Below are 26,870 nucleotides of genomic sequence, written 5' to 3' on the forward strand. Positions count from 1 at the left end.
GCATCACGGACCCGATGGACGTGAGTCTGAGTGAACTCCGGGAGATGGTGATGGACAGGGAGGCCTGGCGTGCTGCGATTCATGGGGTTGCAAAGAGTCGGACACGACTGAGCGACTGCACTGAACTGAACTGAGGAATAAGCACTGTCTGCTTCCCACTGACACCTGTCCTCTACCTCATTTACTACTACAACCAATAACCCCAGCCCCACGCCATTTGGTTCCCCCACCACCACCACAGGATTCGTTACCTGCTAACGTAGCTTATGGTGAACAGTATCAGATTCGTGATTTCCAAAGATTTAGCTTCAGAACCAGGGACCAGGCTTGATCACGCAAGGGCTTCTGTGTAGCAGAGTTTTATTAGAGTATGAAAAGTGACAGAGAAAGCTCCTGACACAGACATCAGAAGGGGGCGGAGAGTGGTCTTGGGAAGGGAGCTATATACTCTTTCAATTGGTTATTACAGTAAATCAAAAGAATGTCTCAAGGCTGTAAAGGTCTTACCAGACTCATTCCCACAATTTACATTTTAAGATAATGGGATTAGAACCAACAATAAATAAAAAGATTTTACCAGACCCACTCTCTAATATACATTTTAAGATGACAGGATTTGTCAGAAGATTCCCAAGAAGGAGAAATATGTCCTCAAGTAAGATACATTGTTGTCATATAATCATTGGTACAGAATTTAAGAAAAACATATCATTGAGCAAGATGAATTGTTTTGTTGTGCAATCATCAGCTCTGGGCTTAAACAAAAGAACATTTGTCCTTTTCTTCTCCTTGAGGACTCCAGATCCCCATAACCTCCTTGAGACCCCCAGACCTGTCTCTCCTCCTCAGGGACCCCCGACTTACCAACCTACCTAGGAATTGACTCTCCCACTAACATAATGTACAATTTATCTTTATGTTTTATTAACTGTCTTCCTTGCCACCCCCTCACTCTAATGGAAACTCAGTGAGGACAAGAATCTGCATATTTTGTTCAACAATGATTCCCAGGCACCCACAAGGGAGTCTGGCACCCTGTAGGCACCCAATGTATGCTAACTTGTGGTATACGTAGAAACAAAGTCCTGGGAAGCGGCTCATGAGGTGTTGCCCTACACAGGGGTGCATACAGGACCCGAGCAGTGCGAGTCCCAGGCTAGATGTCTGAAATCAATCAGCAGCTTTGGGGAACTTGTGTATAACTACCTCAAACGACAGAAAGTGAAAGCCGCTCAGTTGTGTCCAACTGTTTGCGACCCCGTGGACTATAGTCCATGGAATTCTCCAGGCCAGAATACTGGAGCGGGTAGCCTTTCTGTTCTCCAGGGGATCTTCCCAACCCAGGGATCGAACCCAGGTCTCCCACATTGCAGGCAGATTCTTTACCAACTGAGCCACAAGAGCAGCCCTCAAATGGCAGAAAGGGTTCTGTAAACCCTGAACCAAACGGACTATAGCAGCATTGTAATTTGTTTCTATCACTCGTGTTCTCCCTATTTGCATTCTTGCTGCTTTGAAACATTCCTGTCTGCTATGAGAAACCAGTAGCGGCTGCCTTATTTAAGCATATAACTCGGTTTAGAGTAAATGGTCGAGGTGTGGTCCTAGATGGTATAAGAGATGGAAAACAGGAAATCCTGCTTTGGTTGGTTCTTGAGAAACCTACTTGAACTAACTTAAGCACAAAGGGAAACTTATTTGATGATGAAATGCAATCAAGCCTACGAGCAGGCATAGCTGTGGGCATTGGCGGCAACTACAACCAGGAACCAAAATGCCCACGGGTCCTTCCTGTCTCCTCCAGCGTGGACTTCATTCTTTTGATAAACAAACTGGCTGGGGGAAAGCCCATGCCCTGTGATGAACCTAGAGGGGTGGGATGAGGGTGATTCCTGCTCTCCTGGTCAGAGCCCAATGCAACAATGTAAAGCAATTATCCTCAAATTAAAAATAAATTTGAAAAAACTGACTAGGGCAGAGACAGTTACTTGCCAACTGAATACCGTCTCCTGTTACTAAACAGAACTCCAACTTTGCTTGGTAATAGGCCCAGCTAATACATTTCTTAGCCTCCTTGAACGCAGACACAACCATTTGGCAGAAGATCTGGCCAAAGAGATAAAAGCTTAAGTCTTTGGTGGGGCTTCTGAGGCTCTTTAAATAGAGCTCGCTTGTTTACCATGTGGTCTTTTCATCAATCTTCCTTCTTCCTGCACGAAAACACACACAATAGCAGGAGTTGCAGCAGCTATCTTACAAGGAGAATGAAAGCCATGTGCTGAGGATAGCAGAGCCTGAAGACAAGTCACGGATGAGAGCGTGACCTGTCTTACCAGCCCTGACCAGCTCATGGACCCTGCACTGGGCCCAGTTGACAGGGATGAGTTGAAAAGATACAGTTCTTTCTCTCAGAGGACAATAGAAGTACCTAGCGTTTATTGTACACTTGGCATGTCAGAAACTGTTTTTTTGCATTGCATGCATTAGAATAGCCATGTGTAGTAGGCATTATTCCATTTATGCAGATGAGGATACAAGTTTAGCAAGGCTAGCTACCACGGTCATCTAATACAAAGCTTGAAGCTGGGTCTCCCGACTTCATGATCTGTGACTGACTACAGTGCTGCACTTGTTCCCAGTCTTATCAACAATTATTAATTCAAATTTGAATTCAAAGGCATGGAATTCTTGACAAAGATGAATACAGGAAATGCTGGGAGTAAAGGGAGGAATGTCAAAGTTTCCAGCAGAACCTGGGGCACTTTCCCAGATACTCAGTCAAGAATGAGCATACACGCACCAAGCAGAGGAGCATGTGGCTGGTGACAAATGTGGACTTTAGATCTCATGTACAAAGAGGAAGAGACAAATGTTCAACAGGCAGGTAGATTGCAAGCTATACAGAGAGATCAATGTAAAATTGAAAAATGGAAATAGAGACTGTACTCATCACCCTTTCTCAAGTCTGACAGGCCAGGGGATGAAGTCTGCAGGGCACTCATATTTACCTACAATGCTTCCAGCAGCGCACTGAAGCTGTCCCAGCCAATAAAATTAAACATCCGATATGACGACGTATACTGGAAAGACCATGAACTTCAACAATTCAAGATAAACCTACCCTTGAAGTCTTGCTGTTTGTATCTGTGGGTAAACTGCATGCCCTGAGCTTTAGCTTTTCAATGTAATTTCATCTAGAACAGCTAGACTATAAATGCAATCCTGAGTGCAGTACTAACATAATTTCACTTAAACATATCTCCCATGGCGTTTATATTAATGGGATAATATCATCATAGAACTTCTTGTTTAATAGCAGATACTATTCTCAAATAGTAGAGCAGCAGATACTATAATGAGGGCTTTCCTGGTGGCTCAGCTGGTAAAGAATCCACCTACAATGCGGGAGACCTGTGTACAATCCCTAGGTTGGGAAGGTCCCCTTGAAAAGGGAAATTCTGCCAGTATTCTGCCCTGGAGAATTCCATGGACAACAGTCCATGGGGTCACAGAGTCAGACATGATTGACCAACTTTCCCTTCACTATTCTCAAAAGAATATGTGGTAAAGCTACAAAGGAGATTGGAATGACAAATGTTTTTGAAGGGCACATTTTTGATACTCCTTATGAGCTCTGTTCTATGGACACTTGGTCGGTCTTTGAAATTTATCAGTAAGAGTCATCTCTCCCTTACTAAATGCTAAGTGCAGCAGGTAAGTTCACAGGCTTCTACCCAGCAAACCCTCTTCTGAGATCTTGCCCTTTGTCACCTTCCCATTTCCACCCCTCAGAGAAGGCAATGGCACCCCACTCCAGTACTCTTGCCTGGAAAATCCCATGGACCAAGGAGCCTGGTAAGTTGCAGTCCATGGGGTCATTAGGAGTCAGATACGACTGAGCGACTTCACTTTCACTTTTCACCTTCATGGTGGAGAAGGAAATGGCAACCCACTCCAGTGTTCTTGCCTGGAGAATCCCAGGGACGGGGGAGCCTAGTGGGCTGCCGTCTATGGGGTCGCACAGAGTCAGACACGACTGAAGTGAATTAGCAGCAGCAGCATTTCCACCCCTGCTGACTGTGCAGAATTTTAGAGTGAAGGGCAAAAACTTAATTACAGCACTTAAAAATATTTTTAAGTATCTTAAGCATTTAACCAACTTCTGCTTCATCCAATCATGTATATTTCCTCACTAGATTTCATTAGAAATAGATAAGTACCTCACAGCTCCAAGCGATAAAGGCTATCGAGGATACCAAGCTAGACTTCTTTTTTTGCTGTACAAAAGTATCTTTCACATCATGTTAGAAAAGCATTTCAAATCACATGGATGAAATTTTCCTTTGTACAATGCTGATTGCTATGAGGGGCTTCCCTCAGAGCTCAGTCAGTAAAGAATCTGCCTGCAATGCAGGATACCCAGGTTCAATTCCTGGGTTGGGAAGATCCTCTGGGGAAGGAAATGGCAACTGACTCCAGTATTCTTGCCTGGAGAATCCCATGGACAGAGGAGCCTGGCAGGCTACACAGCCTAAGGGATTCCAAGAATCAGACACGACTTAGTGACTAAACCACCACCACAATGCTGATAAATGTAACTAGTTTCAAAATATTATCAGTGGCTGCTTTTTCGCTCTGAATCATAGAATTGGACCAGATTCCATGCCAACTTCAGACCTTCCTCCAAATTTAGAAATGTCTAATGATACTCATTACACTCCTTTCAAAAGCAGTGTTGTCTACGGTTAGTAATGAGATTCTGTAAGAGGCTGGGCAGACTCCTGCATTCAGTAGCAGGTTAGGTATACGGCTCCCAAGATCTGACTTCTGAGATTCAAGGCTGAAACACCTTTTATCAGGTACCTGTTGAGATGGATTTGTATAATAAGCCTCAATGTTTTAAAAGGCGAAGACTTGGTTTGGCTATTTCAGACTTGACTCTATTTTTCTAAATATACTGACTTTCTCAACTTTATCCAGAAATTGAAGTTTAGAAAACCATTACTCATGGATTGCCCTGAGGTCTGACACACCTAGACTCATCTTCATGGGCGTTACAAGCGCACGCCTCGCAGAGGAGATGACCAAGTCTGACTCCTTCTATTCCCCCAGGAGATTAACTGTGACAGATGAAGCATTTTAAGGAAAGGCACACTTCACATTATGGATTAAACTAACATGACAGAAGCCCACTCTGAGTGTGAAAAGAAGAACAAACGCTGGATTACTTTACAGCTACCCTACTAAAGCCTATTTTACACTGCAGAATACATCCAATATTCTTAACCATAAACACACAGCTAAGAGGAAAAAAAAAAACTTGAACCCCATGAGCCAAAAATAACCTGCTTCTACTAACCTCAGGTACTAGCACATCCCAGGATACAGTACAGCACGGAGGAGGAAGAGAGAAAGACTCTAAGACTCTCCATGCGTCAAGCTCTTTTAGAGCTGAAGACCATTCCCTGTTGTAATCTGAAGCTGCTAAAAATAAAGTCACTAAAATAATACCACAACAGTACTTTATATAACCTAATGACAAAAGAAACATTTTTTGCTCCTTACCAAGGTTTATAAGGCTGATATTACTGGTATAATGTATCCTAAAGTGATAAAATAAAAAAAGGCATGGTAAAGACTGCTTTATTGATGGCAGCTAATACAAGTCAATAAATATTGATCCCCAAAGAACTCAGTTATGTATCAGATTACTGGTCCACAGAGAGCTGAATGGAATTGAACCAACTGATTGCTGGCAGGATAAACTGAAGTCAATCCTGCTTCTTGGGAAATGAAGCCACAGCCAGTTCATACATGGCATATGCCGTTCCTGAAAAATGAGAAGAGACAAAAATAAGAACTTAAGAAACCTTGAGGTTTGAATGTATAAACTCAATATTCCAGCTAAAAAGTTGGAAAGGTAAGGTAAAGGAAATCTTGGTATTATGACTACTTTTATGAGAACATACAGAAGTATTTTGATAGATGCTGGCAAAATTTAAAATATATACAAACACATTTAATATCATTTCAATATTAGTTAACTTGTATAGGAAGTGTTAGACACAGTAAAATAATGTATTTGCTAACTTAATGGCATGTAAAAATTTAAAATAAGATTAAGAATATATAACCTAAGATTGCCTGAGAAATGCTAAGAATGATTCAAAAGCCAAAGAAGGTCAAATATCCAAAGCCTTCCCTGAAGTGTATCATCAATATAAAACCAAGGAAGAGTGACATATAATTTTTAAATAATCAAATCTATAAGTAAGAATTTCTAATTTAGGACTTTACCTTAATAAAGCCCAAATGTCACTCTCTGGTTATTGTCCATAAATGGCCCTTCACTACATTCAACTCAAGTCAAAGAAGGCACCTTGGCACAAGCAAGGGGACTTTGTGATTAGAGTTCAAATATCAGCTATTCCACAAAGAAGTGGTATTATCTTGGGCAATTAACACAGCCCTTCATGGGCCACAGCCTGGTCTCAGCGAAGGGGCTTGCATTAATTGAATGAACCTATGAGCCAAGCCATGCACATGACCCAAGATGGATGGGTCATAATGAAGAGTTCTAACAAGACGTAGTCCGCTAGAGGAGGAAATGGCACACTGCTTCAGTCTTCTTGCTTCCCCCATGAGGGGAGCCTGGGGTGCTGCGGCCCATGGGGTTGCAAGGAGTCAGACATGACTTAGTGACATGACTTAGCGACTGAACAACAACAAAATTACTGCAACTTCATCTTTAAAAGGAGGACACATTACAGACTTAATACAAGGGTTATAGAAACCCACGTATGCGGCTTTCCTATCAACAGAACGAGCACACAGTAATCACTAATATTATGTTCCCTTCTCCCCTAGGGAGGAATCATTCAAATTCCTAACTCTGCTCCTAGAACTCCAATTTGTGATACTCCAATCACAAATACCAATTTGTGATTGCTAGTACTGAATAATGGACCCACCCAATTCACAGAAAAAATATTAAAGTGCTTTACATGTAGTGAAAAAAGTACTGTCTTGCAGAAGGTTTTATTTCCATCATAAATACGTATGTACATGGTTTACATCTAAACTGTGTTTCTATTATGCATCCCAGTCAAAATACGTAAGAACCCCTGTCACAGGAGATGGGGAGCAGCAGCCATCTTTGACTCCTCCAAAGGCCTGCACAGCCACCAGAGGCACGTTCCAAAAGCCACCTCTATCACAAGATAATCATCAAACTTCATTGGCTTATTTTTTTTAAAGACACTAAACTGTTCTTATACAATACGTATCAATCATCTTCTTGAGTCATTGTATGTGAAGCAATTAAGACCTCAGGTTCTGGGGACAGACTGCCTGTGTTAAAACACTGGCATAGTGAGAGCAATGACGTTGTTAGCTATCCCTACTATGACTTTGCTACAGAGCAAGCATTCCACCAACTTACCACCAACTGTAAGAATCATGGTGGCTCTATACAGGAGGGCATCAGCTATCCCACCCTTCAGATGCACTGGAATTCCATTATCCTCCTAGGATAAATAATAATTAATACATGTGTCATTTGCTTCCAACTAAATGAAAAAGATTAATCCATTCATATGAAAGTAGTGGCTTCTTAGACACCTGGAACTGAAATATTTTAAATATCAAAATTAAAAAGGACTGTAATTTTCCTGATTCTTTCTCTACTGCAACTACTGTTGAAATAAAAACTCCTAAAAATCAACATTCTTTATCTTTTAAAGTTAATTCCAGATCTAAAAAAGATGCTCTTTCCAAGGAAAATACAAACAGTAAAGCTATGAAAATATATTGACTTCATCAATTTTAAAAATGTAGTAATCATCAAACTTTAGATTTGGTTATAGGGATCTTCCTTCCCTTAAAAAATGGGGAGAGTATTTTGGTTTATAACCCTAAATTACATCTTTAGTGCCCCCATCCAGCACCTGGCATATAGTAGATATTCTATACATCTACTCAATATGTTTTCTTTTTTGTAGCATACGACAGAATTTTTTTTAACCATTTAAAATTTTCTTTATGAAAAACCAGAGATCACAATAAAACAAAAAATCAACAACCTAACTACTTATAAAAGGTAAACTGCTATGTGCCATTAAGTCTTTCCTCATGAGAAATCCACTACTGACAGCAAAATACATATCCTTAGTTTTTTAAAGCTTATACTGTCAAAGCTTCTAAATTATGCACATACTTACATGAATGAGATTGTGCTATATAATGATCTATCACACTATTTTTCACTCAATACTTATGTTAAAAACCACTGTTAGTCCATTTAAACCTACTTTGTTCCTTTTAATGGCTATATAGCATTCCACTGTGTAAAAAGTGTCATAATTAGCCAATCTTTTATTAATGCGTGTTTAGGTTGGGATTTTTTAAATATTAAAATCCCATAATGAGTAACAGCCTATTTCCTACTTTTATATATTTATGCTACTATTCTGTAGGAAAGATCCTTTTTGCATGTGTGTGTAGTTTTTACTTTTTTGGTCACACCTCACAGACGTGGGATCTTGAGTTTCCCAACCAGGGATCCAACCCATGCCTTCTGCATTAGAAGTGCAGTTTTAACTCTGGACTGTCAGCAAATTCCCTATGTAGCAAAGATTTTTAAAATGGGAGTCCTGGATCATAGCGTATGCAATTTGTTTCTAATGATACTTTCAAACACCCTGTACAATTTCTGTACCAATACTACCACCTGGCATGTATCAATGTACTGTATAGGAATATACATATATCCCATACCTGGCTATCATAACCTATTTTAAATCTTCTAAAATTGTGACAATCAATCAGGGGAAAAAGTAGCAACTTGTCATTTTAATTTGCATTTCCTACTGATTTATAGCTCTCTGTATAATAAGGATATTGACTTTTCGTTAATTTTAAAACTTTTCTCTCAATTTGTCACTGAGCTCTTGTAACCACAGAACATCTGAAATTTTCATGTCACCAAACTATGCAATTTTTCTCCTTTACAGCTTCTAGGCTTTGTAAAGACTTTCTGAGGATGGCTCCTAAGATTAACCCTGAGTGTGATAATCATTCACAGATATATTAAATGTAAACAATGTACACCTTAAGTAAAAATCAGGTACAACCTAAACACATACAATTTTTACTTGTCAAACATACCTCAGTAAAACTGGAAAAAATTCTCCTATATTATCTTTTAGTTTTTTTTGAGGGAGAAGTATTTACATCTAAAATTAATCTTTTATAAAATAAATCTATATAAAATATAGAAGGGATGTAACTTTACTTTCTTCATAAAAGCCAGCCAATTTTTCCAACATCAATTTACTGTATCCTTTCCCCACTAATATGAAATACACCTTTAACATGTATCAAGCTTCTATGCATATATTTGTTCCGTTTCTGAGCTCCTTCTATTTGTCCACTACTGTGCAACTACCCCAAAGAGTACCAACCCAAGGTGACCCCTCCAAAAGAAAGTGTCTTGACCTTTACCCTTCCCCCCTCATTTCATCTGCTGTCTCAAAGACCTCCTGGTTATAGCAAATGCCCAGTTTGCTATCAATAGGCAGTTTCTTATTATTCTTTTGCTAACACAGCAGGATTGCTAACAAGCAGATTTACCTCCTACCTCCGACTTTCAGTAATCTAATTTTACAAGTTAACACCTATAAAATACTTCAATACCTGAAACAGCTTTTGTTTCTCTGGAACCTTATTTTCAAACTGCCTGCGTGAAGCAGTACTTATGGTCCTCTTAGCAATCTGACGGAGAGCCTGAAATTTAAAAATCCATGTTAGACTTAGGGCTTAAAGAAACCCTTAACCATTTCTAATCTTTAGTACTACAGAAAAGTGAAACTGACAGTTAAAACATATCTGATTCGTCAATAACAAAGCTATAGACAAGCACTTAGGTTTTCCTTTGTTTCCTGTCCATTGCATTTTACATTGCATTCTGAATTACCAAATACATTCAAGAGGAAATTCATGTAGATTTGGAGCGAAAAAAATCATGACCTTTACCTGAACTGAACCAGTAACAATATATGAGGAAAACATACTCATACATAGTTATTATAAAAATAAACAATGGTTACAAAATAACACTAGAATCAAAGGTTTTTATTTAATACTGTACCAGATTATTAAAGACCTATTAGTTGGTATCAAATAAACTGGCATGATTCCTATTTAATCAAAATGCTTCCCTCATTACATTTTTCCTCAAAAATCAATAGGGTATAAATCTTTTACAAGAGAGACTTGCGTTACATATCCAGTTGGATTAAAACAACAAATATGCACTCCATTTTCTAAAATAAATAATACATTGAGAAGATGAAAACGACCACGGTTACATTTTCCTTTTCTTTCTCAAAATCTGGGGAAACTATTCCGCATGCTCAAAGTCGGTGGAGGAGTAAAGGACACCGCGGAAAACCGCCTGGTGATAACAACACGACCCTTCGGCCATGAATGCTCCTAAAGCCCCACCCAAAATTGAGTAGATTGTTTTCAAACTGCCTTCTGACACCCATAAAGCCTACAACCACTGAACTCAAACCTTTCAGTATCGGAGGATGTATCTTTCCGAGGCTTCCGGGTATCAGAAACTTCCCACCTGGACCCTCAAGACCAGGGGTGGCGACTGAGAGCCCCAGGCGTGTGTAACGCACAACCTTCCGGCCTCCTCCCAGGCTTCTCCTCCCCTACAGCTATTCAGCACAGCTTGGGGCGACAGGGATGCACGGAAGGGAAGGAAGGTCAAGCGAAAAGGACACCAACCAAGGTGACTTCCGAAGCCGCCCTCTCCCTTCTCTCCCAGTTTTCCGTCGTGACTCTCCAGCCTCCGCTCCCAACCCTCCCGCCCTACATCACCATGGCTAGCCGAGCAGCCCCTCACCAGAAGATTCCGCAGCATCTTGGCTCAGTTACTGCCCCACCAACCGCGGCAACTGACCACCACCAACGAGAACGCCCCACGCCGGAACCGGAACTACCTTCTGGCCTTGCGCAAGCGCCTGGAACCCAAATAGTTCCGGGCGGAGGCGGGGCCGGCGCTCCTAACCATAGAGAGCAAAAGAAAAGAGAGGGCGGTCGGCCCGCTGTGGCCGCTCTAGGCGGCTGGCCGTCTCTGCGCTTGGGCCTCTTCGCTGAGCGGCGGGATGGCCCAGGAGCTGAGGCTGGGGAGACACAGACGACTTTTGAGACCGGAGAGGCAAGCAGTGAGGAGTTACGTCCTCTTTTTAAATAGCTTAGATAAAATTAATATGAAAGAAATTAGTTTGTGTATTTTGAACAAGAAGGCGTAAAACTCTGAGCAACCTGGTTTGGCTGGATAAAATACGAAACAAAAAGGGTTAACTCCTCTTACACGGATACAGTCAGTTTTGTTTTTTTCTCCATTGTCGTGAGACCGTTACTGTTCTTGAGCTGAGTGTGTGCTGTACACGGCTGCGTCGGGCGGTTGTATCCCGACGGTTGTATCCCCAGCACCTAGAATTTGCATGTTAGAAAAGGCTCAGTGAATACTGGTTAAGTGAATAGTACACTGTACAAAACAGCAAATTCATTTTACTGAGTATAAAAGTTCACAAAATCTTTCTTAATACTTGTACTCCTTTCAATCATTTTTCAGTCCCAGGGTCCCTCACTCATCATCCCCTTGGCTCTGTAAACTGACTTTCCTGACAGAAAAACACAGCTGAAATTTGCCTGGGTGCCTATCAAACTTTAATTTTCCCAGGCACACTTGAAATTTGTTAACTGATTTGTTAAGTTCATTCTCTGAAGCAGAATATTTATTTTCAAAATAGGTTCTTTTCCAAAACATCCATTTGGGGTTCTTTTGTAATATCAGAAAATTATTAGAAATGACTCATTAAAAATCTTTCCTTCTGAGAACTCTAGAATTTCATAAGAGAACTGGCAGTATGCTATTTAGATACGTGGAAAATCTGAGGTGGGTAATGGTTTTTACTTTTGCTGTAATGGCTTCATGTGAAGTTTAATGTATTAAAAACTACTAGCTTGATAAAAGATATAATTTCATATTTTATTACATTCAGTTCAGTTCAGTTGTTCAGTCGTGTCCGACTCTGCGACCCCATGAATCGCAGCACACCAGGCCTCCCTGTCCAGCACCAACTCCCGGAGTTCACTCAGACTCACATCCATCGAGTCCGTGATGCCATCCAGCCATCTCATTCTCTGTCGTCCCCTTCTCCTCCTGCCCCCAATCCCTCCCAGCATCAGAGTCTTTTCCAATGAGTCAACTCTTCTCACGAGGTGCCCGAAGTACTGGAGTTTCAGCTTTAGCATCATTCCTTCCAAAGAAATCCCAGGGCTGATCTCCTTTAGAATGGACTAGTTGGATCTCCTTGCGGTCCAAGGGACTCTCAAGAGTCTTCTCCAACACCACAGTTGAAATGCATCAATTCTTCGGTGCTCAGCCTTCTTCACAGTCCAACTCTCACGTCCATACATGACCACAGGAAAAACCATAGCCTTGACTAGATGGACCTTAGTTGGCAAAGTAATGTCTCTGCTTTTGAATATGCTATCTAGGTTGGTCATAACTTTTCTTCCAAGGAGTAAGCGTCTTTTAATTTCATGGCTGCAATCACCATCTGCAGTGATTTTGGAGCCCCCAAAAATAAAGTCTGACACTGTTTCTACTGTTTCCCATCTATTTCCCATGAAGTGATGGGACCAGATGCCATGATCTTCGTTTTCTGAATGTTGAGCTTTAAGCCAACTTTTTCACTCTCCTCTTTCACTTTCATCAAGAGGCTTTTTAGCTCCTCTTCACTTTCTGTCATAAGGGTGGTGTCATCTGCATATCTGAGGTTATTGATATTTCTCCCGGCAATCTTGATTCCAGCTTGTGTTTCTTCCAGTCCAGCGTTTCTCATGATGTACTCTGCATATAAGTTAAATAATCAGGAAACATCTGGCTGTCTCAACTACTGTATTATTATTAAATAATTTCTCTAACTGCAAGCTGCAGTCTTTTCATCATCAAAGTTAGGGATTGGGCTAATGATCTTTATCCTCGGATCTAAAATCCTATGTTTGAAAAATACTTTCATAAAACCACAATATTTGTTTGCTACCCCCGATAAGTTATTATGGAGGTAACACTTTGTGATGTGCTCACGGGATAACTTTACACCTCTGACCTTTAATAATTACAAAGATAACATACACTTAAGAGTAAATTATGATGCAGACAGAATGACTCTCTGGTAACTGATACCGGGTTGCTACGGGAAGCTCAAGTAAAGTTTTGTTCCTTAGGAACGTTTTTAAAAGGTTGAATATTAGCAAAGTCTGGTAGAATTAAAACAAATGGGGAAAAGATTAAAAGTCATTCCACACTTGGGGCAAAAACATGGTTAGTAACAGGTATAATAATCATCAAGCATAATCTGCTACAAGAACTGTAAAACAGAGGCCTGGATGGGAGTGGAGAAAAAAAAATATTACAAGTTAAGAACCTGGAAGTTAGAACCTAGATCTGTCATTTAATAGTAATCTCTCTCTCTTTAGTTGCTAAGTCGTGTCTGACTCCTGCAACCGCATAGACTGTAGCCTGCCAGGCTCCTCTGTCCATGGGATTCTCCAGGCAAGAATACTGGAGTGAGTTGCCATTTCCTTCTTCAGGGGATCTTCCCAACCCGGGGATCTTCCCAGCCCAGGAATCGAACTTGGATCTCCTACGTTGCAGGCAGATTCTTCACCGATTGAGCTATGAGGGGAGCCCTGAATAGTAATATGAAGGAAGGCAAATTTCATTATTCATACCTGTTTATCTGTAAAATGGAAATACTAGTACCCATCATCAAGTGGCTGTGAAGATTAAATGATACAATTCAGTAAATGTGAGTTATTATCACAGGAGGAAATGCTGGAAAGGAGATATGGATCAACAGAGAAAGTATCCAGGTAGAAGGCACAGCAGATGCAAGGTGAAGAAAAGATGAACAGATCTCTTGGGGAACGGCATGCAAGTAGTTTGGTTTGGTAGGACAAATGGAAATGTGAGGCAATCGTGGAAGACAGGAGATTTTTAATGATGAGTTTTAGATTTTATTCTGAAGGTGTTCAGGACATTTACAGGTTTAAATGGCAAATGCTTTAGAATCAGAACTCTATTTCAAGATCATTCTGGTAGTAGTGAAAAGGCTGGATTGGATATGAGTTACTAGGACAAAGAGTCCATTAGCAGGCACTTGAAGGGAATTGCTACCCAGTCCAGTAGTCTTGCCTGGAGAATCCTCATGGACAGAGGAGCCTGGCAGGCTACAGTCTAAGGGGTCACAGAGTCAGACACGACTAAGGGACTAACACATTACAGTAATCCAAGAAATCCAAACAAAACCTGACGTCAGCAGCAAGAGAGATGGAGCTAAAGGAATGTAGGTTAGAAGATGGGTTAGAGAGTCAACAATGAGGAAGCACCTTCAAAAATCAATAGAATGTAGTGATTTATCAGACTGGGAAGTTGGGGAGGTGAGCAGATTTCTGGCTTAACTCTTAAGATGGTTGTTCATACCATTCACCACATCGAGTAATGGTAAGAGAAAGCCCAGGCTAGGATGGGATGGGCTCAGCTGATTTGACAAAAAGTTGTTCCCTGAGTGCCATTTTTCTATACTTTGTGCTAAATGCTTATCATCTATCACTTGCTTTATTCTTCAAATCAAAATCTGTCAAATGGGTATTAAAACTCCCATTTTACTGGCAAGGAAATGATAAGTAAATGATTTAGGAGATTAAATTATCTAAAGATACAGTTTATATATTTAAGAGCCAGGTCAGCCTGATTGTAAAAACTGTATTATTCTACAGAATCTTTCAGACGTAGATTGATAGTGAAGAGGCCACAGTGCAACAGTGGGGCAAAAGGCTAGCTGAACACGGTATTAAAATATAATTTCCCTTTTACAAGCTTTGTTGTGAAAAAGGGAAGACAACACACCCCAGGGATTATTTTAGACCACTGATTCAACTGTTATTTGACATGTAATTGTAAAGCTATTTTTTTTTTCTGTGTTTCTTGTCAACAAAGGACAAGAAATGCAGAAAGCGGCATATCAGTCTTCACAGTAAAAGTGGTGTACGGTGAGTTCAGTCTTCTTCCACATCACCCTTTCATAGAAAAGCCTGTGACATACAGATAAGCTCACATTAATTTAAAAACACAATAAAATCACCAAAATGTACTTCAAGGTGGTTCTAGTTTAAGATAGTGGATCGGCCCCAAAAGTTTATCACTCCAGTAAAATGAAAGAAAAGGAACTGAAAGAGATATTTTTAGATACATCACCTTAGGTGAATCTCAAAGGCATTATGCTGAATAAAATAAGCCAGCTTCAAAAGGTTACATATGAATACATTTATGACATCTCAGGAGACAAAACAATGGGGGTGGAAAAAAGATCAGTGGTTGCCTGGGATCATGGGTGGAGGAAAGGGTGACTATAAAGCTGTACAGTAGAAAGGAGACTGGGGTTGTGGTATTGCTCTGTATTCTAAGATGGTTACACAGATCTATACGTGTTAAAATTCACAAAACTGTACAAGAACAAAAAGTAATGGCAGTCTAAAGAACATGTTAAAAAATACAGCCTAAAAAGATGGAGAGTAAAAAGAAGAGAAACAGAAATCAATTTCAACAGATTTCTGGAAAACAGAAAGGAGATGGAATATGGCTGAGCAGGACAGAGGGAGTCACTATCTAAAGGGACTACAAGGGGACGGATGCCACTGAGAAGCATGCTGATGGGTTCCCAAACCCCTGAGAAGCTCAGACTTGAAAGGAGAAGCTACAGCAGAGTGGAGTCAAGGGACCGGCCTGAAAATGAGTAGCTGAAAACTGTACACAACAGAATGGTCCAGTCCCCAAGATCTCCACCCCTCTGCCTCTCGCCCAGATACCACCTCTCACCTCCGTCAGGTCTCCCACAGGCAGAAGACAAGAGCATTTTTATCTGGAAAAAGTAATGGGAGACAACTAGGTGGACAGCATATACAAAGGGACAGGTATAGCAGAAACATGTGAAGTGGAAACAGAAACTGAGGGGGAGGACAAGGCAGAAGCAGAGAGTTCTGAGCAGTAAGAGACAGATCCTCTTTCAACCCTTCCTTTTGCAGAAGACTAGAGAATTCATCCCTAGAAAAACTGAACAGTCCCACAGAAAATGCCTCCAGGCAAAGGACTGGCTCCCTGACAGTCGTTCCCTAATGCAGCGCTTCTCAAAATTCAATCTACCTACAGTTGCTGACCTGCCAACCATTTATTACTTGTCTAAGCATTTTATTATGAGCGGCAGTTCTGAGTAGCACTATGCTAGGGAGGCCATCACTTGTCAAGCACTAGCCCACAAAGAGCTTTCAATAAGTTTTTGGGATCCATTCATACACAATACATTGCTCAGACTAGCTAGAAATAGGAGGAAATTCACCTACATGAAAAACTGAAAATCGCTCCAGTAAACAAGAGAGTAAATTAGGCCACAGCAGATCCAACACAGGAGGGTGCAATGAGAGCGTGGAGTAACAGCTGTGCAGCTCACCAAAACACCACCAGCACAGACTGGCAGAGAAGGACACACACAGGACAGACCTTCCTCGTAAAAACAGGGAAGCGGGTTATCTGATATTTGGAGACAAAACCCATCAAAAGACTAACAATGAGAACATGATAGACCTGCCAGAAAAGCTAGAAAAATTTTAAGACAGGCTTCCAGAAAGTTATGTAAATGTTAAAAAAGTAGAATGATTATTAATTCCAAGAAAAATAAAGTGTACAAAGTATAATCTTGGTGCTCTCCTTTGCTCTACTGAATACAATATTTTTAAAGTCATAATTAAACAATAGTTAATGTGTTTATTAAATATTATAACTATATAATAGGAGAAGGGGAAATATGTGTGTGAGCTAAATCATCAGGTAGTAGCATCAAGAAGACAATAAGGTCTCAAGTTATTAAATCAAGCAATAGTAGAATAGACATGTTACTTAGATACATCAAGACAAATACCAAAAGTAACAACCTTTGAAGTCAAAGTGATCACCCCTAGAAAAGCTGGGGCAGGTACTGCTGTTTTTCATCTTAAAGCCTTCAGATATTTTTTTAACTGTGTACATTAGTGTGATAAGTTTTAGATATATAAAAGAAAATAAGGTCACCATGGTCTGACTCGATTTTAGACATATTTATTCTGAAATTTCAAATGACATTAGGGGAAATATGATTTTTGTGTTTACTGAAGGGCATGGGCAAGAAACCAGCTCTAATACACTTTGCTAGATTATCCAAATACTACATTTATGCATCAAATTCGCCTTGAAACAGCACTTCCTTACTCCCTCCATCCTCCCCTCAAAATAACCAGGTTCACAAAGAACAGAATTCTGCAGCTTAACCAGCACAGGATGACAGAGTAATACGAAGGCAGTGTCTCCATGAAGACAGGAGATGAGAGGCTTAACAGCAACCATTAAGCCTACCTCTCAGCTGCTCATCTTTCCTAGTCTGGCTTTTCATTTCTTATGCCCCCTCCCTACCTTCTTCATTATTTTCATCACCCTTGCCTCCCTACCAGTTTTTCATTTTCTATTTACCAAAAATTTCCCTTGCTCTAATACCAAATCTAGACTGTCTGCCTATAACTGAGGTTATAATCTGACCACTTCCTAAGAACAGATGCTGCTCAGTAGTGTAGATATATCTTGCAATTAATGCTGTCAGAGTGACTAATACACATACAGATGGCAATCAAATCTAGGCATGGAAATGTTAAAACTTGGACTCATTGAGCTTGGGCTAAAATTTAGAGCTAAATATTAACAATACTGGGCACTGTTATTTTAGCAAGACACTTAAAACATAGCAAAATTAATATTTTTCATTTTTATTAATACAGAATATACTAACAGTAAGTTATCTTTCAATATAATCAAGGTTACAAATAAACTGTTACCAACCAATAAACAAATAATAGTCACTTGACTCTTCTCTTGGTTGAATAATTCTCTATTAGGTAGTACAGTTATTTTTACCAATTCATTTTTAAACTGCTTTATGATTTCAAAGAAATTTCTTAGTTTTTACATATTAAATAATTCCATCAATTGGGAACTTCATGTATCACAATTATTTCCAGCAAGTTAATGTATTCTTCAATGCCTTCTACTCAACCTAGTTGTCTTAAAATGCCTTCTGATTCTTTGAAAGCTGAGTATGACACTGGTGTTTCCAAAAACTGAGCATAAAGCCCATAAGAAAGAAATGTTTTCCTTCCTTCCCCCAGACACAGAGGCCATGAGTGTTCCACGTTCTTCGTATTTAGCAACAGGAATCCCTTACAACTCAAATGGCAGCAGACAAGGGAGAACTTAGGCCATCAATGTATTTGTAAAAACAGATAAAACTCCAAATGTATTTTAAGATTCCATCTTCACCACAGATGACAAAGGGCTGGAGACGCTCTTCGACTTTTCTGTAGCAGCAATCCTGGTCCCCCAGTTAGAAAAAGAGATGCAGGATGGCAGTCCTTAAACAGCACAAACTCAATCTGCAAATACTGGGAGAAGCCCTCTCCCCTATTGATATATCCCAGAAAATAGACTGCCATGTGCAAAAGGGTCAATTATCAGAATAAATAACCATATTCTGAAGGACTGACAAAGAATAGTTTTACACAAAGAATACCCTATGCACTCAGAAATTTCAGGATAACCAAACATTAAGTACCTCATGCAAGTAATATTCTGTTAAGCATGAACTACAGGTTCTTTTAACTGAATTTCATATTGTACAAAACTTAAGTGTGGCACATTTCTACTATTACCATTACATTATTTTTTTTTAAAAATGTAGTCAAAATTGATACATTACACAGACCTTTTGATTTAAAATATAACCAAAGGAAACCATTACAAACTCTTAATTCAAACAGGCATTTTTCTATACAAACATGAGTTATTTTAGTCTAAAAAAAATAGCCATTTCAATGCAATTAAGCCACCTCTGATTAAGACATACATTTCATGCATGTGAAAAAATAAGTTTACATTCAAGAATCAGTTCCATAGCAAACAAATTACAGCATTTATTCAAGAAGGAATATTAAAAATAATTCCAGTTAATAGAAAATAAAATAACTTCAAGCACATATATTATAATTTATCGTGTACAGACTCCGAAATCTCCAGAATTTAATTAGGAAATTTAAAGAATTTCTTTTGAAAGTACGTCTTAGAAAAACCAACCAAAACAATTGGTGCTGTAACTAAAGAGAACGTCTGTACGCATCCACATTTGACCTACATGTAAAAACTGGATGAAATATAGAGGAAATAAAGGTTATTGTTTTCTAAAATCTCAGAAATATAATATTAGTACTTAGGTCAAAACACTTACCTGCAAATTAAAAACAGCTTGAGGTATTTCCAATGCTGAAGCAAATTTCTGAATGTTAAATACCACAAGAATGAAAACAGTCTCCTTTGAACATTTATACCTGGTTTATAGTTGAGACAGAAGACAAGGTCTGCCAAGAAGTTTTCCCATCTCACCTATATTCTTGGATCCCTGATGAAGTGTAAGCTTCAAGGGAAATGGTCACATGTAAAAAGAGCCAAGTAAGATGAGTTTCCTGACTGCAACATCTTAGCCAAAATGGAAAGTGGAATTTTAAATTCTCCTGAGATCCACCTGACCTCTTCAGACACGAGCATTAATTCCTATGCTAGCCAGGTTAAGCTGTCCTTTGAAATCAAATTTAAGCTTGACGACTGTACTGGATAAGCTGAATACAGGAATCACCTCAACAAAGATGGTACTTGAAGTCTTTACACATGACACATGACAATGATGAAGTGTTTTATTTAGATTTGGTCTTTCTTCATCTTTTTGTAACTCTGGATCCTGAAAGGTTAGCAAGTCGTTATACTCATACATCTTGTAATCCCATTCTTCACACAACAGGCACACAGATACAGTATCACATGTCAATATATTATCATCAACACAGCATAAACGTATAAGCAGCAGACGTGTTTCACATGAAAGAGGCTCTACGCATCACACAGCCTGTCCCAACAAAAGAAACATCACAATGCCATTTCAGCAGTTACAGTGTTGATATGATCAGCATAGCGAATCTGTTTATACCCGTCATATATTTTCGTAAGTCATCCATAAGGAAGAAGCAGAAGACAAAGACTGCTTTTTAAAAAATGTTATGTGCCAACTTCAAAAATGACATACTAACCAGAACATCAGCATTGGAAAGCTAGGTTGAACAGGACTGGCCTTGATGCACATGCAGTAAATCTGTTTTCAGAATATAAAATTAAATGGTAATGTCAGCAGTATTACTACTGTTTCTATATTTATGATTAATTACTAGCAGTACAACTCCCAGAAGAAAGGAGATGGATCCAATAGTGATGTAAGCAATCCCCAAAAATGGATTTTTTCCTCCCATCCATGAAATGGTGCTCAAGATCATCCGCTTCCGTCCATCAAACGAATGTACAGGGTAATCTGAAGAGTGTATAGGAAGACGTCCATGTCTTGTTACTTGATTTTTAAAATACAACTTAAGTTGGCATTTAATTCCTTGTAATTCATTGGCATAATTCTATGATAGATACCTTACTCATATGTTCTAAATCACAAAATAATTATGTAATTATTAACCTAAAGGATTGATTTCACAAACTGTTAGTAGTAGAAGCCAATATAGTTTACAAGCAAAAGCAACTAAATTTAAGAGTTACATCATTTCTCATTTCTCAGATATTTCTGTTCTCATTACACAGGAGGGGGTAAAAGGCCTGTAACGTGAAAAAAAAAAAATATTTCAGATAAACAGCAATGAAACCCATAGAGGAAAATGAGGTTGACAGACCAGGAGAAATGGGAAGAATGAAGGGACTGGGGCACTTTTTGAGCACTGAGCTCAAAATGCATGTGCAGCAAGAGTGTCGTTCTGAGAAGGTGGGAGGGCTCAGCACAAGACAAAAAGCATGACACTAAAGTTTTAGATGGCGGACTTGGAGCAATGAGAAAACTCACAGTGTGCCACACAGTCAATGGCTAAAATAGAGTGGAAATGAAGGAAGAAATGGAACATCGACACACTGGATGAGCTACATCCATGGACCAATTCCAGGATTCTGGCAAGAGTTAGGGCAGAGAAGAAGACAGAACTAAGCCCCTAAGCAAAAGGTTCACAACTTCTTCAGAAGCATCTTTTGAATCAAGTGTGAGAGTTCCCATCTGTTTCTCCAGCTTCTGTTGCTTCCCAGCCTGGAAGACAGGCCCTGTGACTCCAATGGGAGGCTCAGTTCTACTAGTTCTTAAATCAATCGCAACCCAAGCCAGGAATAATTACAAGAGTTCTAACTAACCCAATACTCTATGGGATGTGGTATCAAATCACCCAAGCTAGTCTTTGAATATCCAAACCCTCAAAAGGGGGCTTCTACCTTAATTCTAATATCTAGTTCCCCACCTTAGACTCAGTTTTGATAATTAACCCTTGATGTTTTGCGGGTCTCATTTCTGTCTTACCAATTTTCAAAACAGTCTACATTTCCCCTAACAGTTTTCTTGGTGCAAATTATCTGTCAACTAAGAAACCCTGAGTGCTCCAAAGCCTTCCCTTTCTTGTGCTGTAGGCTGCAGGCTGCCCTCTACTTTGGCTACAGCCTCAAGATTATTCTCTCTGCTGCTGCTGCTAAGTCACTTCAGTCGTGTCCGACTCTGTGTGACCCCACAGACGGCAGCCCACTATCTCCTCTGTCCCTGGGATTCTCCAGGCAAGAACACTGGAGTGGGTTGTCATTTTATTCTCTCTGCTACTGCTGCTACTGCTAAGTCGCTTCAGTTGTGTCCGACTCTGTGCGACCCCACAGACGGCAGCCCACCAGGCTCCCTGTTCCTGAGATTCTCCAGGCAAGAACACTGGAGTGGGTTGCCATTTCCTTCTCCAATCCATGAAAGTGAAAAGTGAAAGTGAAGTCACTCAGTCGTGCCCAACTCTTAGTGACTCCATGGACTGCAGCCCACCAGGCTCCTCCTTCCATGGGATTTTCCAGGCATGAGTACTGGAGTGGGGTGCCACTGAGTCTGTTTGTCTAAAACTGCAGCTATGTAGGCAGAGTTTCCAAAACTTGGGCACTTTCAGTCTGTCACTATCCGGTCACGCTCAGGTGTGTACTGAGGTACAAAATCAAAAGACTAAGGACCCAAATAGATCTTTGCTTTGAAATGAGGTCTATTAATTCAACCATTTATGAATCTAAATTGAAAGCATATATTTATAGCTAATTTGGGTTCAGTTCAGTTCAGTCGCTCAGTCATGTCCGACTCTTTGCAACCCCATGAATCATAATTTGGGTTATGAAAAATCAAAAATGTAAGATCATCAGCAAACATTTAAATGCTAATATCTGAGCTATTTTCATCCATGATATATACAAGCAATGGGCTAGAGGTTAAAAGATATAAGGATTTTGTTTAAAATAAAAGTTAGTGCCCAATATTTCTAGCTTAGGAAAGACTCTGCACCCAGGCTGATATGGACAGGTCTGACTACTTGAGTGAACCAGCCAGGGATGCAGCCTACAGTGGTGGTTGATGGTAAAGTCAACAGCCTTTGGAGTCAGCAGCTTGATTCTGAACCCCACTTTTTCTACTACTTGTGTAATCTCAGCTAAGTTACTTAAAGGCTCCATGTTCCTGTATTCTTGTCTACAGTATGGAGATGATTCACAATGCTTGAAATAAATAATACATGCAAAGTATTTAATATAACTGACAAAGAGTTAAGATGAAATAAATGATATTTATCAGCACTTAGAAGTCTGCCTAAATTATTAAGGTAGAACAATACAGCTAATGATAAAAAAAGCTTTGGTACTGTAAACAGAATCATTATAATTATGTTGATATGAAGTAACAAATTCATTTTTAATATCTAAAAAAATTTTTGAAAAAAAAAAGTTGAAACAGCTCAGTACCACCAACACTTATTTGCTAAGCACTAGGCATACTTACTAGCCTTTGCACTAAACTCAATTACAATCTCTCTTATAAAAATATCTAACTTATTAATAAATCTAGCACTGCATTTTAAATAATCTACCAAGTAATATGGGAACCCCTGATCACTTTTCACCAAATAATATGCTTGAATTCTAGTCCAAAGTATACAGAAATTAAATATGTTTCCAGAAGAAACAAGTTAAAAGAGACTTTCTCATACTATACACATACTCCTTTATAAAAATGCAGTGACCAGAACTAAAGTACAAAGTAGCATGCCACGTAACTGAGACGAGGTTGGACTGTACTCCTCTCAGATTCTTTGAATCTGTGTACTTGGCCAAAAAAGGATACTGTATGTGATATTCAAATAGTATCGTCCAGCTGGTAATGTTGGATGTAAATCATTTTTCCGCTCTATAAGACGATATAACTTACGAAAAGTAGGTAATGCTGCAGTACGCATCCAAACAATAAAATCCTCATTTATGAAGCCATTATTATCTTCGTCAGAATCCAACATGTAAACTGGTTTAACCCAGTTTACTGGCTTCGTTGTGCCTTAAAAAGGAGAGATGGGAGTGGAATGGGGAGACAAAATATTCAATTTTATTAAGAGTTTCAATGAAAAGTCACACTCTGATAAAACAAAGATATACAATATGAATATTTTCCCTATGTGCAAAAACAGAAATATAGTCATATTCTAAGTCTTAAAATCTAAAGAGAAATCAATTCCTCACATAAAACCTTAACAAATAATTACAAAGATTTGATTGATATCAGGCTATTGAGGCAAAAGGCAGAAGACTTAATGCAAAGATGTAATGGTAAGAAACATTACTTTATGAAATAAAGGAAGCAAAGAAAAAAAAATTGGACTTATAAAATTTAAATAAATACTTGTTTAAAATAAACTTTTACAACTTTAAAAGATTATAGCTGAAACACATAAGAAAATACCAGAGAAATTCAAGATGAACAGTATATGTTTCCTTTAGAATTTTAACACATTAGAAAATGCTACATATTTTACCTAATTTGACATGAAGAAAAGTTGTTTTTAAAAAACCATAAACTTTTTTAAGATCCTAAAGACAGAAAATTTTAGGTATTTCATTAAAATACCTAGATCATGTCTTAAGGGATAACAGTAATACTTTACCTTTGAATCGTTCTTCTAAGGGATCTGTTCCAGGGGGATTTCTGAATTTTACATTTTTATCTGTCCACCAAGCAATACCTTTCTTTTTCAAAGTAATAGGCATAAGATCAGATGCATTGCCAACCTGAAACAATTCTAGTGTATCTGGACACAAGAAAATAGAGATATTACTAAACATCTACTGAAAATCCATAGTAACAGCTTTACTCCATGAGAAATGAGGATCTGGTATTTGTTCCCCAAAGCAGTTTTAACAAAGCAGACACATGATGTGCATCTGCTCTCTCGGTTATTTCCATGTGAATTAACTATGGTAACTTCATGACCCTAGATGAACTTGCCTTCCCTCAATACAGTTCCAAGTCATTTTCCTACATGGCTAGCTGATATGCGATAAGGTCAAATGTTTTAATAATAACACAAATAAAACAAGTTGCAAGGTAAATCTGCCTCTCCTATTCTTTAAAAAAGAAAAACACACATTGCTAAACAGCTTCTGGCTTATCAAATTCTCTATCTGCACTGTTCAACATGGTAATCACTGGCTATATTGCTACAGACCCCTTGAAATTATGGCTTGTCCAAATGAATATGTTTTATAAGGATATAATATACATCAGACAAAGATTTTATATAAAAAATTAGTATATAAAATATCTCACTAAGAACTTTATATATTGAACATCACTTACATGCTGAAATGATAATATTTGGGGCATACTGAGTTTAATAAAATATTATTAAAGTTAATTTGTTTTTTATTGTTTTTAATGTGACTATCAGAAAACTTAAAATTATATACATGTCTCTCATTTATGGTTCATATCATATTCCTATCAGACAGAGCTGTAGCCCCTTTTTAATGGTATAAATATTCAAAGTTGGTTTATCATATATGAAACCAGAAGTTAGCAGAACGTCTCTACTTCTTTCTTCTCAGAGACATAAATTCATTCTTAAAATATAAGAATTCACAAAAGAAAGTCATAAAGCATTCCAATATCCCACTGCATAACTAATATTATATATTTATCTTAAAGTTGTTGAATTTTACAATTTCATGTTCCCGTTCAGTTGCTAAGTCCATTCTTATTTCTGTAAGATTATACAAATATTCCTAACTATAGTATACTATATATAATCTTTGTTTATCTCTATATCATACCATTAAACATGCTGTTGGCTATAGCCCCACAAGGAGCAATTGGTTTGTCTTCATTTCTTCGATAAGGCTCACACTCCTTACTGGGATTCTGATATTCAAAAGGAAAGAAGAGAGAAATTATTATCCAGGCCTCTGAGAGGACTATCAGTTAGCCTTAATTACTGATTAAAAATTCAGTGCCTACACATTTCTTATTTGCAATGCATACAGAGTGTCTACCCTATAGACAGATTATAAATAATACCACATTTAACTACGCAAAATATATTCCTTAACATTATTGCTTTATAATCTCTACATATATTTTGTCACACAGACACATGTCAAAATGAAATTTTAAAACATCTTCATACCAACACAGAAATAATAACTACAGTTTTCAACCCAAGAAAAATTAAGAAGCCATCTATTGTCAATCCAGCTATAACGTAATGAAGGGAATCTTAAACTGGAAGTAAGACTGGAGCTTCTAGCTCCAGCTAATGTACTTAGTTGTGTAACTTCAGGCAAGTCCCTCGATTTATCTGGGCCTGACTTACAAAAAAGAACATGTTCAACTAGATAATTTCAAATTCTGTAATTTGGAGTTAAATCCCCAAATTAAATCCTGTGGAAAGAAGGAAGGGAGAGCAGGGAAGAGGGTTGGCCGACTGGAGAGAAGGAAAAGAAGTCCCAGAATATAGCAGTCTTCTCTAAATTGTGCATCCAGGTTAAAGAAAGCGAACATGTTGACAAGGCAAACAGCAATTCACCTGTCCTCCAGATTCAGTTTTGATTTAGTCCCCACTAAAGATCTCAAGGAAAGATATAAATTATAGAGTTAATCTAGAGATTCTACCAAGTCTAACGTGAGGTATATGTCTGAGTTATTCTGCGATTCCAAGGCCACATTAGGCCATGTCTCAAAACACATAAACCAAGATAGTCTCAGTTTGAAATTAACTAGAACCTAGCGTCCTAGGGCTATTTCATTATCACCAATGTTGTCTTATATCTACACTCTCATTGGAAAAAGAACTACAGGAGTGAAAAAGACAGGAGAAGGTTAAAGAAATGTGGCAGAAATCTCATAAAGTCTCTTTAATATTTGACTTCTCAGCTTTTCGGTCCCTATGCCATCTACATTCATAAAGTTATTATTCTAAGGCTATGAAGATAAACAACATATAATTAGCCTATTATTATTTGATTGGTTTGATTAAAAGTGTGATTTCAAGAAAAAAAGGTAGATAAACTCTCAGTGTGACATATATATATATTGTAACCACTAAACTCCTGGGGGGCGAGGGAGGGAGTGGAAGAGCAACTTCATTTAGAAAACCAGCAGAGAGGAGATGGTGGACTTGAGTCCTGAAGAACCGTCTTCTAGCTACTAAGTTAGTTACTGAAGTTTTAAAAGAAAGGAAAATATTCACTACCTAGTCATCAGGTACTGAACTAAGCAGTGTTACATACTTTGTAG

The 26,870-nt window shown here is 38.7% G+C and overlaps 2 protein-coding genes across 2 annotated transcripts in view; both read right to left on the reverse strand.

Moving 5' to 3' along the window:
* Window positions 1-343: 343 nt before the first annotated feature.
* On the reverse strand, window positions 344-11,014 carry LOC101110066 (cytochrome c oxidase subunit 7A2, mitochondrial). The gene is made up of 4 exons (XM_004011110.5): window positions 10,913-11,014; window positions 9,694-9,783; window positions 7,442-7,526; window positions 344-5,830 (listed from the first exon to the last, which is right to left on the reverse strand). The coding sequence occupies exons 1-4, from the start codon at window positions 10,928-10,930 to the stop codon at window positions 5,772-5,774; spliced, it is 252 nt and encodes an 83-aa protein (XP_004011159.1). The 5' UTR covers window positions 10,931-11,014; the 3' UTR covers window positions 344-5,771.
* A 6,901-nt stretch (window positions 11,015-17,915) lies between these two features.
* TMEM30A (transmembrane protein 30A) overlaps window positions 17,916-26,870 on the reverse strand; it is a 39,329-nt gene continuing 30,374 nt past the window's right edge. Inside the window, exons 4-7 of the mRNA XM_015097289.4 lie at window positions 25,409-25,496; window positions 24,244-24,387; window positions 23,433-23,639; window positions 17,916-20,570 (exon numbers count right to left, since the gene is read on the reverse strand). Coding sequence (XP_014952775.2) covers window positions 20,377-20,570; window positions 23,433-23,639; window positions 24,244-24,387; window positions 25,409-25,496 — 633 coding nt within the window. The 3' untranslated portion in view covers window positions 17,916-20,376. The remainder of the gene's footprint in view (window positions 20,571-23,432; window positions 23,640-24,243; window positions 24,388-25,408; window positions 25,497-26,870) is intronic.

This window comes from Ovis aries, chromosome 8 (assembly GCF_016772045.2).
Source record: "Ovis aries strain OAR_USU_Benz2616 breed Rambouillet chromosome 8, ARS-UI_Ramb_v3.0, whole genome shotgun sequence".
NCBI lineage: Eukaryota > Metazoa > Chordata > Mammalia > Artiodactyla > Bovidae > Ovis > Ovis aries.

What these genes read in the sequence shown, in the direction of transcription:
- LOC101110066 (XM_004011110.5), bottom strand. An exon ending in AGAAACAAAAGCTGTTTCAG is followed by an intron (nt 7,527 to 9,693) that starts GTATTGAAGTAT and finishes TATTTATCCTAG; the next exon opens with GAGGATAATGGAATTCCAGT. An exon ending in CATGATTCTTACAGTTGGTG is followed by an intron (nt 5,831 to 7,441) that starts GTAAGTTGGTGG and finishes CTCATTTTTCAG; the next exon opens with GAACGGCATATGCCATGTAT.